Source organism: Diadema antillarum, unplaced genomic scaffold (genome assembly GCF_040938485.1).
Source record: "Diadema antillarum isolate AM-2024a unplaced genomic scaffold, OU_Dant_1.0 seq00000345_RagTag, whole genome shotgun sequence".
Taxonomy (NCBI): Eukaryota; Metazoa; Echinodermata; class Echinoidea; order Diadematoida; family Diadematidae; genus Diadema; species Diadema antillarum.
The window spans coordinates 287158-302611 of record NW_027271356.1 but is presented as its reverse complement, the minus strand read 5'-3'; the positions used below and the strand labels follow the sequence as shown (position 1 = coordinate 302611).

The 15454-nt window shown below is 38.4% G+C and overlaps 1 protein-coding gene across 1 annotated transcript in view; it reads left to right on the top strand.

The window, feature by feature from the left end:
- Window positions 1-15454, top strand: part of LOC139730938 (cyclin-H-like) — a 48373-nt gene that overhangs the window by 13659 nt on the left and 19260 nt on the right. The window contains exons 7-10 of the mRNA XM_071641821.1: window positions 1287-1342; window positions 6453-6526; window positions 8655-8766; window positions 10418-10493. Coding sequence (XP_071497922.1) covers window positions 1287-1342; window positions 6453-6526; window positions 8655-8766; window positions 10418-10493 — 318 coding nt within the window. The remainder of the gene's footprint in view (window positions 1-1286; window positions 1343-6452; window positions 6527-8654; window positions 8767-10417; window positions 10494-15454) is intronic.

Sequence of the window (15454 nt, the reverse complement as noted above, 5' to 3'; positions counted from 1 at the left end):
TGTTGTGACACACAGTTTCTTACTGCTTAGTACACTGCTTATACATACAGTGTTCCAACCCTTTAACTTACATACAAACCCCTTACTGGTGTTATAAACCTTATCAACCATACATAAAACTACCTTACACTACTATTGAGTAAAAGTTAGTTTGATGTGGTGTGGTGATAACCACCATCTACCTGGCATGATGAGTCAATTTCAATATGACATGTTTATCCAATGATGCATGAATATTGCTGTGCACATATAATGTACTCTACCAGCTTTGTGACGAAGTGATGCTCTATTTACCTCATCTAAAAAATCTTGACATCTGATAGGTTTGCAATTGAATCTTGTGCTGTCTGTTTCTAAGAATGAATTGTACATGCCTAGGCCAGAAGGCAACTTTAATGTTGGCTGCAATCCGTACAAGTTCACAAGTGCAATATCTGTCTGGTTGAGTAGATATCACACTTTAAGTTTTGATTTCCAAATGGTTGCTTTCTAAGGTACATGCTAGGTAGTGTATGCACGCCCACCTTCTCAGGTTATAAGCCCTTCACATTAATGTTACAGAAAACACTCGGTAAATAAGTGAATTACTTTAAAAATAAAGTACCTTCGTTTTACTAGAGCACTTTTAAACAGAAATAGTGACCGCTTAAAGGTGCATGGTCCCCGTGTTTTAGTCAAGTGCGTACGCGGGCGCACGGCGCAAGTTTCCTATAGAGACCTACGCTATCGACTTCTTTTGGCGCTTACGCTTTGGCCCACTTTCCCGAGTCCGAAGAAGTCCGATTCACTGTAGTCAGTGGTCCGATCACACTTCGGCTCATGATTCGGCTGAGGGGGATGACAGCTTTAGCAAACTTCTTTTGTGATGTCATAATAACAAGCACATATGCACGCACCCTGGCATTACTACAGACTGCGCGATGCGCAGAGAAGACAACAAAGGCAACGTTACTTAGCAACACCTACGCACTTTACTCTTGATGACAGCTCTACTTCGGTAATCTTCGGCAGTATCATCAACAGCGCCATCTACACTACCGGGACTATGCCTCTTTAATGCCTTTTTGCTCAAGTTATAACAGCTTTGATTAACTTGCAGGGGTTATACAATAGTGCCATGAACCAAGATACAAGCACCTGGGATTGTAGCATTTCTTTGAGATACCCAAGAGTCCACTTACTTGGCCATGTCTATACTAGCAGTCAACATATATTTTTACACTTTGCTCTTATAGCTCAATTGCCCATTCACTGTGTTTGTGTAATTAAATGCATCTCTTTCACAGATTGCTCTGGCTGCCCTGATATCCAGCGCTTCAGAGCAAGGTCTGAACATTGATAAGTAAGTCTGATGTATTGTCCTCATGTGCTGTAATATCACCTATGGCATTATCCTCCATGCACATTTAGCTGCTATCAGTTTGTTTTGCTATGTTCTGATACATAGAAAGACGCCATCTTGACTTTTGATCAATCTTTTTTTTTATATTCCTCTACTACAAAGTGTCGCCAGAGGCGTTCTGTTTTTGGGTTGTCCGTCAATCTGTCAGTCTGTCCTTACATCCATCCGTAATCAATTTTGTGGACAGCGTAACTTAAGCGCCATTTGAGGTATCTAAATAAAACTAGGCATACGTATGTATGAATGAACCAAGCTGTGCCTGTCAACCTTTGAATGCACATGCTCAAGGTCAAAGGTCATCAGTCTTGGTCAAATACTAAAATTTCACCATTTCACCCCATATACCTATAACTTCAAGGTGTTTTCACCAGGTAAGGGTTCACTGGACAAAGTTTCAGGCCATGGACTCAAATGTTAAGGGTCAAAGGTCTAGTGAAAATGCTAAAATTTCACTTATTCCTCCATATAAGAGAAATTGTTCTCATGTCTTCATGAAACTTAGTACATGTACATACTGTACTGCCTTACACCGATTCTCTTGGGAGGATGTTTGGTCATGAGATCAAAGGTCAGGGGTAAAAAAAAAATCAGATCAACCCGTTGGGACACGCCGCTGATGCTAGAGCACACATTTACCATAGACACCTGCCCAAAAATAAACTCGGGTAAGTCTTCAAAGGGTGGAAGTGCAAAAAGTATACTATTTGATGTTGAAATTACACTATTTTCTCTGTACAGAGATGTACTTTGGAAATGACTTTCGTAATGTATGTACTTAATTGAATATGAGTATACTGGACAATTATTATGTGAGGAAAGATAAGGTCCATTCAGTCAAAGGTCAAGAGAAAATGCTGAAAATTCTCTGTTTTTGTCTATATTTTGAAAATGGCTTGAAATATTGTCATGATTATTGGTGTATACAGAGAGAGAGAGTATTTGCCAATCATATAAAAGCATTGTCTCACATTGGCGAGATTTTCTGTAGAGCTATTAATAGACTCATGAAATGGCGGAGGCACACCAGTAGTTAGAGTGATATTTCTAGTTAATTATAATGTCAACTCAATAGCCAGTTTTATTAACACTTTTACTGTTTGTTTTACAATAGAACACCATCTGCTACTGTGTTCAGAGCATGAATTTACAGTACTTTGATGCACCTCACGATTTGAATGCTAATAGTGCTTCATCGCTAACCCGTTCCATCGATCCTGAATTCTGAAATGCCCATAGACGTAATATGCTGGTTACCAGGTTCCCATACGGTATGGGTTAGGATGTCAAATGCTGCTGAAGAGTAGATAAGGACCATCTAGACTCTAAATTCTAGTAATGGTAACTGAGAAATGTCGATTTCACATATTTTGTTGTGCCATAGCTTTTCAGAGTAGCTCTGGAACATCATCATCAAATTTGACCCTGCACCACAAAATCAACAAGAAACTTTAGTTAAGGGCAGATACTGAAAGAGCAAGTTTTAAGCTTTAAAATGATGTGTAACTCAATTGAAGTGCACTCTCCTAACCAGTCTAAATGTTGGAAAGAAAACACACACTCAGGAAACTGAAGTGTATACTGTGAAAAGAGACTCTAAAGAATAGCAGGGTCTATTCAGGGCCCACCTCCCTGGTCTATTCAAGCACTTAATTCTTCCAAGCTGTTCTCTGTGCACTGAATGAGACAAAAAAACAGGATGTCTCTGTAGCAACAACAATAGAGAGCTTATCAGATTAGGCAGACATTGAGTATACTCTATTAACACATTGTACCCATGACTAATACCAACTTTCAAAGCAGTGGCATCATCCTTTCAAAAGTTATCAGAGTTTAAAAGGAAGCATGTGTAAAAGGTTTTTAAGATGTGAAAAGGGGAATGTAAGATATACCTAATCACAGTATTCCACAAAAGAGTTCAAGAAAAACTGCTGAAAACACAATTTTTCCTTCATTTTATGTTCCTAAACTTTGGAATAATGTAGAAGACTTGTCCTTTCAGAAAATATGAAAAGCTCAAGATTGACTAGATTAACCTGTTTCACCTATTTTGAGTCCTCATTTAAAAATCAGGGTTTGTGACTTTTGGTGGGTTTTGTGATGCTTGGTCACTAGTGTCCGAGTGTCTCGAATCTGAAAGTTGCATGACCTTTACAAAATAAGAATCGGTGTTTGTGTATGATGAACACTCAAAATTTACACTTTTTTAAAAGATGTTGTTTACTGGTGTTACCTGGCAACTGAATTAACAAAAGAGGCCAAAATTTATTTTGGAGCTTTAACAATAGGCAGATTGTTATTGATTACTTATTTGTTTGGCAGATTGTTATTGATTACTTATTTGTCTGGCATTCTGTTGACTGCTGTTTTGATTGACAGGTGCTAGTATCAATTTACACTGTTGCACCTGTCGTTGAAATGCTAGTTATGCACACCTGCATGATAAAAGCTGCAGAACACCATCTGCATGTTAAAAGCTGCAGAAAAGTGTGTGTAAACCATGTTAAAAGCCATGGAGAAAAAGTAAGTTTTCATTTAACAGAAGCTCCAGTGAATGCAGTGTGTTCAAAAAAGTTTCATGACCTTAACAAGATAAGGAATGTGGTAATTATCTTACAAACTCTCAAGAGCAGCTGTTGAAAGAGTATTGTTTGGGGTTTTTTTTTCTGTGACAGTTGGCTTTCAAATCGGGAAAATCAAAATATTGTTTTACTTGACAAGAGGCAACATGAAATCGAACATTCACCTCTTATTTGTTTGGCATTCCACTGGCTTTTGTTTTGATTGGCAGGTGTTGTTGACATTAGTTGTTGAAAAGAAGAGTATGCGCAGACTATGTTAAAAGCTATAGAGACATGTCGTGTCATATGGCATAAAGTTCAGTGGCTTTTCACGAGAAGGTCACCAGAATTTAGATGCCTGATTGTGTACCCCTGAGATTCAGAAAAGTTGCATGACCTTTACAAACATGCAATCAGTTAGATTTTATGCGTCTGCCATGAGTGTAGATGGAGGTTCTGTTTTTTTGCATGTTCATCAGTCCATCCATCTACTGTACGAGCTGAAATTTTCGCGTACTGATATTTTTCGCGAATTGCTACTTGGAGGACATTTTCGCTTGTTGTTAATTTCGGGGTTGCGAGGGTCTAACTGTACTTAGTTCTTTGCACGTTGTTATTTTCGCGTGTTCAAAGGCGATTCGCGAAATTCACAAAAATTTTTTTTTAAATTCAGCTCGTACAGTATCTGTCATTCCGTCTTTCCATCTTTTGTTTAAAAGTAACTATAAAAACCGTTTGAGGTATAACACATACTTGCCAACTAATAAGATTTTATCAGATTCAGTAAGATTTTTTACGTAAGAAATAGCAAAATCAGATTTTCTGTCAGAAAAATCAGATTTTGAAAAAATATTTAGATATACCTTTCATGTGTATTTTCTGAAGATTTGACTGAAAGTAAGATTTTTAACTTCAGTTTGCATATAAAATAAATTTTGCAATCCACGAGTAAGATATTTCATGTTGAAATGTTAGCAGGTATGCATAACATCCAAATAAAACTTGGCATATAATGTGAGTTTGAGTGGACAAAGCTGTGTCTATCAACTTTTCTGCTGCACATGCCCATTTCAGCAAGGTCAGATGCTTAAAATCTCACTATTTTCCCCATATCTATGCAATGCTGGAAGATATTTTCATGAAAGTTAATGCATGCATGCATTACCAGATAAAGATCCTCTAGAGAAAGTTTTTGGCCATGGGGTCAAAGGCCAAAGGTCAAGTGAAAATTTTGAAACTTTTGCTTTTTCTCTATTCCTTGGAAATGGCTGAAGGTATCTTCATGAAACTTATATGCATATACCGCTAGAAAAAGATTTGGGCCATAGAATCAGAGGTCAGGTGAAAATCTAATAGAATGTTCCTTTTTCCCGTATCTTGGAAATAGCTCAAAGTATTGTTAAAATTGGATGTCACCAGTTCATACCAGTTGTGATTATTCCAAGAAAGTTGTTGGCCATGGGGTCAAAGGGGAAGGGTCAAAGGTTAAGTTAAAATGCTGGATGACAGAGGCACACAATATTTCTAATTTCTTTCTTTTTTTTCCAAAGAGAATTTTGATTTACATCTGAAGAACATTCATTTAGAAATGACAGTCATAATATACCTGATGCATAATAATTATGAAGTACGCAAGATGACTAACAGCTTCAAACAATCTACTGTAAATAATATGAATTTGATTCCAGCTGATAGGGGATGCATAGCCTTTTGTTTTTTGCTGACATGTATTAATCTATCTTTTTTGCTTGCTTTAAAAATTGATAAAACTTCTCGTCGTATGTCAGATGGAGAGCCGTTGGTTGGGCGAACAAGGGTACTGTTGATACTGCAAATTTCAGTAATGTAACACTAAATCCTAAAATTCATGCTGAGTATTAAAGTTGTTATCTGCCAAGTTACTTCAGAGTGAACACAGGGCTGAGATTATAATGTTTCTCGCTTGTGTTTGCAAAGAGAATGGATATTGTATGATTTTTTTTTTCGCAATGTTCCTTGAATGAAAAGGAGATGATTGATTCTACCGTATGTCCCCCCAAAAAATTATAACATTACCCTCCGCAACAATAACTTAAAAAATAGTGAATCAATCCAAATACACTGTCAGGGTATGAAACTATAACTCATTGCCCACATCTCACAGAACACCCCATTCAATTTGCTTCAGTGGTCAAAGAGAAATATTTGTAGAGCATGTCAGGAATCTCTCCTCCAAGTTCTTCCTATTGTGTTTACACATTAACATGCAGTTCCAAGAGCATCCAAGTGCTAAACTTGGAAGAATCAGGCTCAAGACATGCTTTACAACAATCCACATTTCTCTGTGACCGCTTAACCAAATTGAATGGGGTTTTCTGCAAAATAGAGCTAAGATGTTGAATTTTAAGACCCTGGAGTAGCATTTAGACTGCTTAACCAAATTGGACGTTATCAATGCGAAAATTTGATTGTAATTTTTTTTTTTGACATACTGTATTTCTGTTGATTTAAAGGTACGTCACAGAGTTGCTGCTTGCTGGCCGTGACTGTGCCGAAGACCTCCCAGATATCATCAGTGCAATCAAGAGTAAGTGTTTTTGCGCAAAATTCCTTGTCCAGGAAAAATTAAAAAGAATCAAACAAACACTCAAAGACTCGCATAAAGTAGACTCCCGTTATAACAAAGTCCCAGGGACCAGCAATTTTCTTTCGTTATATCAAAACTTTGTTATAACCGAATAAATGAACAATAAAAAACATTGAGCAAATAATGTTGTAGCCAGAATTTTTACTTCGTTGTAACCGTGTTAGTTATAATGGGAATGCCATGTAATTATAAGTGGAATAGATTGGACATATGATAAACACTGTTAACCTGGAAATACAGTTATTTGTAATTTTTGGATGCTGGTGGACTGGCATGAGTGCATGCTTCAGGGAGATATTGAAATATCAACAGGAATAATCTCATCTGAAATTTTAAGCAATAGAAGTGTGCTGAAATTGTTGTGGAGCAAAAGTTTCTTCCGTATATCTTGACATGTTTGGTGCTTACCTCTCCAATTAGTATGAATCAATTCCTCTTTTTTTTTTAAATCACAGATTACATGGACATACATCCTGTTTTTATAGATTTTGTGAAATCAGTATTCATTTTGAAGCAGAATAGGCTCATTTTCATTGATATTGTGCCATTATTCTAAACAGAAAGCTCCCCATGAAAGATTGAAAGAAGCATGGAAAAAGTATACTCATGTAGGTGTCTATTTGAAATGCATACTATAGCAAAATCAGCTCATCCAATTGAGTTTTCTCAAGCAATCAGTTGGGGAAACATGCTGGTCCTAACATTAGTCTTCTTTCAAGATTACCGGGTTATACAGTTATCCATTAATCTGGGTTATTTGATTGTTGTTGTTTTTTCCATTAGTATCTGTCAAATCTGAAATTCCCCTCCATACCACCAAATATGTGATCCAGCTGTTTTTGTATGTCTCTGCTGTATGCTACAAGTAATATCATAATATGATAAATTCAGAATATCTTTTCATAGGCAAAGTGCTTTAGCTGTGTAACATGGGAATTGTAAGGGCTGTGCATTAGAAATGCTTTAATTCATAAGTACTTTAAGCATTAAATCTGACCAGCTTTGTGTTGTACATTGGGGTCATTTTCTTTCCTTCTCTCGCTGTGCAATATGTTTATTTGGAGAAATATGCATTTATGTAAGTCGAACTGGAAAACATCATGAGCTCTCTATTTTTAAAGGCCGTGTCACACCAGCCTAGCGTGCGACTTGCAAAGAACAATTTTGACTACCCGGAGGTCCCCGTAGATGATCCGCACATGACAGTACTTAGCATGTATCTCAAAAGTAGTCGCCCGGAGGTGCGCACGCATATTTTTTTACCCGCAACCGTGTTTAGGCCCTGTCACACCTTTCCGGGCAAGCTACTAGGGCTTGTTACGTGTAGGGATTTTCTAGCATACCGGACATTCCTGAGGTCGGAAGAGGATTTGTGCGAGTCAACGCATGTGTCTTACTTGCTGGACGCATTATACTTGCGAGTATATTGTGTGACCTTTGTACCAGTCGCGTGGGGGCTGACAACTCAGTGAAGGAATTCCTCTAATGGAATGGCTGAAATCTCACAGAATTTCATTATCTTGGCTGCATACGGGACTGCGAAGTACCTGCGTGGGAATTGCCTGGGAAGTACTGCCGCTAAGGGTCTCCTACTGGCGTTCTGCGTGGACCTCTACGGGCATTCCCGCGACTCACCCGGAAAAAGTTTTGGTCATGCTCAAAACTTGGCTGCGGTTAAATCTGACTTGCGTGAGCACTTCCGGGCAACTACGCGCTAGATACTGTCAGGTGCGGACCAACTGCGGAGAGCTCCGGGGAGTAAATTTGTTTCCCCGCAAGTCAAGCCGCAGAAGTTCCCCCATACGGTATGACAAGGCATGAATGAAAATTGCAAACATTCTTGTTTGCCCGCTGAAAATCTTCTACGTGCTGGAAACTACCTCCTCACCACAAGCCCGCGTAGCTTGCCCGGAATGGTGTGACACGGCCTTTAAGGTGAGGATGAAACAATGGTGAAAACAATGTACAGGCTTTATTAGAAATGGATGAACCTGTTTGTCAAATGTTTATGATATTCATAGTTTTTTATGTGACCAAGTTTTATACTGTACACACTCTCCCTCTTCAGCCGTCAGACAGATGGTGAGAAACATGCCGAAGTTGAACAGAGAGGTTGCTAAGCAACTAGAGAGGAAACTTGATAAATGTCGCAATGAGGAGCTAAATCCAGAGAGTGAAGTGTAAGTGGTTGCAGTTTCACTTTTGTGTGTGTGTGTGTGTGTGTGTGTGTGACTTTGTGGGTTTGTTTCTCCAATAACACCAATATCAGGAACATCTGCAGGATTTGTGTCTTGAATTTTGGCATGAATAATTTATCATAAATTCAGCACTTTAATTTGTTTCTTTGTCCTTGTCACTGTTAGGAATGCTACCATTTGTTTATTATCTCATTACATCACTACTAGATAACAGCAGTAATGCAGTTACATCTGTAGCAATAACAACAAAAACGAACCATGATAATATTGAATTTTGTGTCTAAACCCTAATCAGGCTGGGCTTTTTTGGCTATGCTATATCGGGGGGGGATTCCGCCCCCCTTCAGATCTCGCCTATGGAACGCGCGATCGCGCCGAAAATCGGCACACGCGACGCCTGCGACGTATTCTATCAAAATGTTTGGTTGCTTTCTCCGAAAAATTTTTCTTATATTTTATATTAATTAATTATTGTAATTTATGCATAAAATCAGTTTTGGGCTCTAAATCACTTATTAATGCTCCAATTAAGCTAATTTCTTTTTTGAAAGGTTTCTTGTATCATTCTTCTGAGACATAGGATAAAAAAAAATCTGTATCGAAATTAATTTCTTATGTATTTTATTGTTTTTTGAATTTCTTATGTATTTCCATGTTTTTTGAACTTTTGTTTTTGTTTGTTTTTTGGCCAAAATTTGTCACAGACATTTTTCAAAGCATTATTATGCTAAAATAAATTAATTTCGGCCATTCTAAGTGAAGATATGAATTTTTATGTGAATTAATTGAAAAAACACAATTTGCATTGGATTTGTACACAAAATCACGTTTTGGAGCAATTTTGGGGTTGACAACTTTTTTCGAACGGGCGTCGCGTCAAAACGGTACGCGCGGGCACAACAATTTTGGTCTCAAAAGTTGCGCGATACTTGAAAGAAAAAAGTCATGAAACATCGCGGCGGGAGCTTATCGCGTTGCGAAGATATTGCGCAAAACGTGGGGGGGGGGGCAAATTCCGCCCCCCCAGCCTGATTAGGTTAAACATATTTCATTGAATCTTGTAGATTAAGGATAGATGTTAGAGCTCGTGCTGGATCTTAGTGTAATATACCGTGGGAAATGAAAAAACAAAACAAAACAAAACATACCAACAATTTGTTATTCATTGTTTATTGAAATTGTGACTTGCAGCAATGAAATTGCTGAATTGCTGACAATCGTACACAAAAGACATGCATGCATACAAATGTAACAGTTGTGCCTGGTATATTCTTATTTATGATCAGAGATAGTCATGCAGGCTACCACATCTTCAAGGGGCTATTGATTCTGTTTTGACTAAAGATTTTTAAATTGCTTAAAAAAAAAAAAGAATAATTGTATAGCATACTCAAACTTCTACTGATCCATTGATTTGATCCCACCTATGTTCAAAACTTTTAATTATGGGCAAAGTCCATCATGATATGAAGTGTAGCATATTTTCATGAGTGACATTTTGGTTTTGTGGTGTTATGATAAGATAGTTATGAGATTTCACAAACATGTCCACTCCACCACTGAGATAGAAAGCTGCATCCATATCTTTTTTCTTTTTTGTTCGTATTTGGTATTTCTTGTATTATATGATCAGATACAAGAAGAAGCTTAAAGACCAGCTGGATGCAGAGGATGAAGAAGTGTACATCAAACATTTGCAGGAATCTGAGGTGAGTGTAGGTGTGACTGTTTAGCATTTGCTCTAAGAGCTGTAATTTTTGTCTACAGATATTTTCACAAATGAGGAGGTCACAGATAATTTTGTTAGATGTTGTTTTCGCGATCTGACACTTAGGCTGTCGTAAGTGCGGTAATGCCTGTTTGTGCGTTCACTGAGCTAGTGCATCAGGTGGTGATGTTTTTGCATTTTGTTAAATTTTCGACCAAACAGTTATTTGCAAAATTTGGAAAAGTTAAACCCTCACAAAAATATCAGCCATTTACAGTTTGCAAATTGGTCCTCTTTCTCGAGATTTCTGATCACCATACGGTAGATATTATGTTTTCAGATCACTGGAAAGCCATTTTGCCATTTGAGAAATGCCTCTAATATACTGAGCAGACTGCCTTATATTTGATAGGTTGATGTGGCCTTGTATACCCTTTCCTAGTAGTGACTCATTTCCATGTGCATCCTGAGACAGGCTTATTGAAGAATGGAGCGGCTATTGCTAATAAGTTCAAAGAAGCCTTATAGTCTGTCTTGCAGTAGACAAATGATCGCGATTAGCATTTGTAATCACCGTGTGGCCATTCTGATAGTTATGTATCCAGACTACCTTTGAGACACTCTCCTAAGAAATTATAGCATGATGTATTTTGATGCTTTCCAAAGCATGTCGTTCAGAATGAACTTGCAATTTTGTGTCCAAATGATAAAGTTTGATATGTGTGCACATCAAACATGATTGTACACATTGACAACACTGTTACATATTTGTCAGTCCACATAACATACGTTCACCACTAAGTCTAGAAATGGTATAAAAACACAATGTTCAACAGATTCTGAGGGCTGTCATTATCTTTTCTATTCAATATTAAGCCATTGTACGTTCACCCCAAAATTTTCACTTTGGCATAGATTCTGATGTGTTGCTTGTTTGAAGCATTTCGGGGCAAAGTTATCTCTCTGTAAAGTGCTCTCAAAGATCATAATGTCTTGGGTGTAATGCACATTGTACACAGAAAATAATCTGACATCCCGGAAAGGTACCCTTTTATCTTGGAAATGCCAAAATGTAAACATGTGCAATTAATCAGAGCAGTGACATAGCTGTGCTGAGGGTAAAGAAACGGCATTGCAGTTAACTGTAGTCTTGTGTTGGTATATTGTTGTCACTCATGCAGTCTGTCAAAATGGAAAAAAAAATACTTTGCGGAATGGTATATGTTTGTTCATGCTATTAAAACTATGTTTTCTTATCAAAGTGTGTAGTCTCAGAGAGAAAGAGAAAGAGAGAGAGAGAGAGAGAGAAGTAAAAAAGAATTTATTTCTTTTTTTTTATTACCAACGCTGTAAAACAAGGAATGTTCATGTGCATTTTAATTTCGCGAAATTTGCGAGAGCCAAGATTCACAAAATTAAAATGCACTTGAAAGTTCTTGTCTTCACTATACATATTGATTGTTAGAGGCAACTCGCGAAAATTTTATGCCGCAAAAAAGGGCGTCGGCTTCAATTCACGAAAATTTCATGCTGCGAAAATATCATGTTTTACACTACTGCGATGAGATGGAGCATTTTTTTTTCTTAAATGAAATGTGTAAAATTGGGCCAAATCTATGACTGGCAACACAGCATTCATTGGACATTAAAGATAGTTGTCTCAGTTCAGTGTGCCTACATTGTGCTTTAAGAGTCCTCCTTGTTTGTAGTAAACACATTAAGACCAGTGAAAATCTATTTCTATTTTCAAACTTGTGAAAGGGGATTTACTTCTGCTGGAAGTTGTCCATGAGAGGTCCAGAATCGATCGTTCCTTTACAGAAATATGGGTAATTAGTGCTGTCTTGTTTTGTGCCTCTTGTATCACATGTTGGCAGTGGCACTAAAAAATGACATACTGTGCAGCACATCTACTGTAAACAAGGAATTTTTCGCGTGCATTTTAATTTTGCGAATTTCGCTAAGATTCGCGAAATTAAAATGCACGCGAAAGTTCTTGTCTACACTATATGCATTGAATGCCAGCTTTGGCAGTTCGCGAACATTTCATGCCGCAAAAAAGGCCGTCGGCTCCTATTCGCAAAAAATTCATGCCGTGAATATATCATGTTTTACAGTAACTGCCCACGTTGTACTCAACTGGTTGAAATTTACTTGATGTTTGCCTAGTTTACATTAACTTTTCACCACCACTGTACTGTTTCAGGAGACATACAGCTTTCATTTAACTCTTTATTTGCCACGTTCACATGCCCGACTCAGTCGACGGCGTGCCGAGTTCGCGTATGCTGCTCAAACGCACAAACCCGCCCAAGCAGATCGATAAATCACCAAATGCCACAGTACAGTGAAAGCGTTTCTCGAGGTTCCATTTCCGTCACACATAGCTCGCATTTCATGTGGTGATTGAATATCAAGTGGTGTTCCCTACTGGGTTTGCGAGTAAATTCTAACTTTCTGTCACTGTTTTTTGTGCGAAAGTGATGCCTCTACAATAATATGTGACCCGCGACAACGGTTTCAGGCAAAAGTCGGGCATTTTGAAAATTCATTTTTTCACTGAATCACATTGCCTTTTTTCCTAAGCTTTGCATTGATATAAAACACTTGTATTCTTCGGCACTATAAGTGGGCATGGAAAGCGAAATAAAATGCACTTTTTAAGTTGTTAGCCTGACAAAATTGCGAGCAAACGGGCTTTGAAGTTTCACCTCTTACTCAAAGACAATGTCCGAGCGGCGATGCGAGGTGAGAATCACCCATCCGTACGAAGGTGCCAATCGATGTTAAGCTCCGCCTCTAGCAACCACATCGCATTCTTATTGGCTCACTGAGAGAATCAAATTTCCCGGGCACCCTTCCTAGTAGCTCAGCGTATGGAGCCGAAAAACAATGCGGTTCGCTCGGGTTTGTTTTACCAGTACGTCTTTCAAGATGGCGGATACGATAATTGCACGTATGGTGTACATGTGTATGGGCGCACGCATTACGCAATGGCATCCACACGCCATGACCATGTGCATACGCACTGCAGCGTATAAACCACTATAGCAAGAACAATGGAGCATGTAATCATGCATGCGTGGACAAGGCATTCCCCAAACGCTGCAACTGGTGTCTCCGAAAGCCGAATTATGCAAATGTGTGCGACGCACCAGCCAATCGCATGCGAGACCTTGCGCCGTAGCAACGCTGGGGATATTGGCGCGGCGTTCGAAAGAAGCTCGAAACTGACGAGTGCGATCCAACATAGGGTGCTTAAAATTCCATTTTCGATAAGAAAAGCGTAGTCTTATGCTATGAAATTTAGTGTAGATGTAGAAAACATATCAAAGATTCGATTTCTGCAAAAAACCCAAATCGACAAAAATAATGGTAAAGATCTTTGTACCCCGCCTAGGAGGAAATTTGCTCTTGCGACTTTTGCCTGAAACCGTTGTCGCGGGTCACATATAGCTACTGGTCATTTGAAAGAAAAATAATCATATACGTGTATTTGTCATACAATTTACTGTATAAAGGGGATGGCTAGTAACCGATCAGTGGGAATGCTGAGGGATGATTGTTCCAATCCTTGTGGGATTCATTTAAGAGTATATTATATATCTACTGTTGTGTGAAAATTGTTTGCTTCAGAACGGTCTCATGTTCAAGTAATGTGCAGATTAATGCCCCGTCACTGACCAGGCATGCTAACCTGGAAACATTAAACTGCACATTACTTGAATATGAGACCATTCTGAAGCAAATAATTTTCACTCAACAAGTCGTATATAATTACTCTTAAATAAATCCCACAAGGATTGGAACAATCATCCTCCAGCATTCCCACTGATTCCCACTGATCAGTTACTAGCCATCCCCTATAAGCTGCTATTTTCGCGAATTTTGCGAATCACAGTTGGATTGCGAATTAACAACACGCGAAAATGTCACCAGACACTAGAGTAATAGTACATTTAGATTTATGGCGTAGGTGTCAATTCGCGAAAGCAACATCTAGTGAAAAAGTCTGTGACCTCTTCATTCGCGAAAATATCTGTACGCGAAAATAACAGCGTATACAGTACATCAAGGCAAAGCTTGAGACTTTCTCTACAACTTTGATCATTACTTGGTGAAGGTAACAAAATTTTAAAAAGTTACATAGATTTGAAAAATAGAATATATTCCGTAAGCATGACTATGTTGCTGTCTCAGAATAATGTGGCACACAGGGGGTTTACACCATGGCACATGAAGAGTTAAAACAGCTTGCAGTCTGCATTGATTTTCTTTTTTTTCCCGGTTATTATGTAAGGAAATATTATATGGAGAAGTGATGTTTGAGTGTGTAAATAATTGCCTGTCGTCATGATAGGGGGAAAATGATTTAGCCCACCACTTTTCAGAAACCTGATCGGTCCTGTGGCAACATCTGTAGAGATTTTAGAATCTAGTAGAGAACAGGTTAAGAGGCACACAAACCTGGGATTCAAGAGGGCGCTGTTGTATGGCATAATGATTGCTGCCATCTTCATTATAGAGATTGATGATGTGTAGGTAGTTAACTGTCAACCAAAGATCACATACAATATTAGACAGAAAGATCCATCTGTCCGGAGGAGTCTTTTATTTTTTTGACATTATCGCTCTCCTCCGTATAGGAGGGGATCCGTAAAGCCAGACGAGACGCAGTCTCCGTGGAACATTTCCCCGACGACCAGATACAGACCGATCTTTTGGTCAAATACAATATGTATACACAAGTTTCTCATGCTAGCTAGCAAGCAGACTTTGTCTTTTAAAAAGGATCCATATGTAGAAGGGGAAACCGGCCAGGAACAATGGCTAAAACAGCTGGATCTGCCAAACTGGAGTCACCTGGATATCTTTCTTTTTTTAATGATCTGTATAACAGGATTCCTTTTGTGTTTTATTGGACACCATTTTGGCACAATGATAAGTTTGAGGTTAATTTCC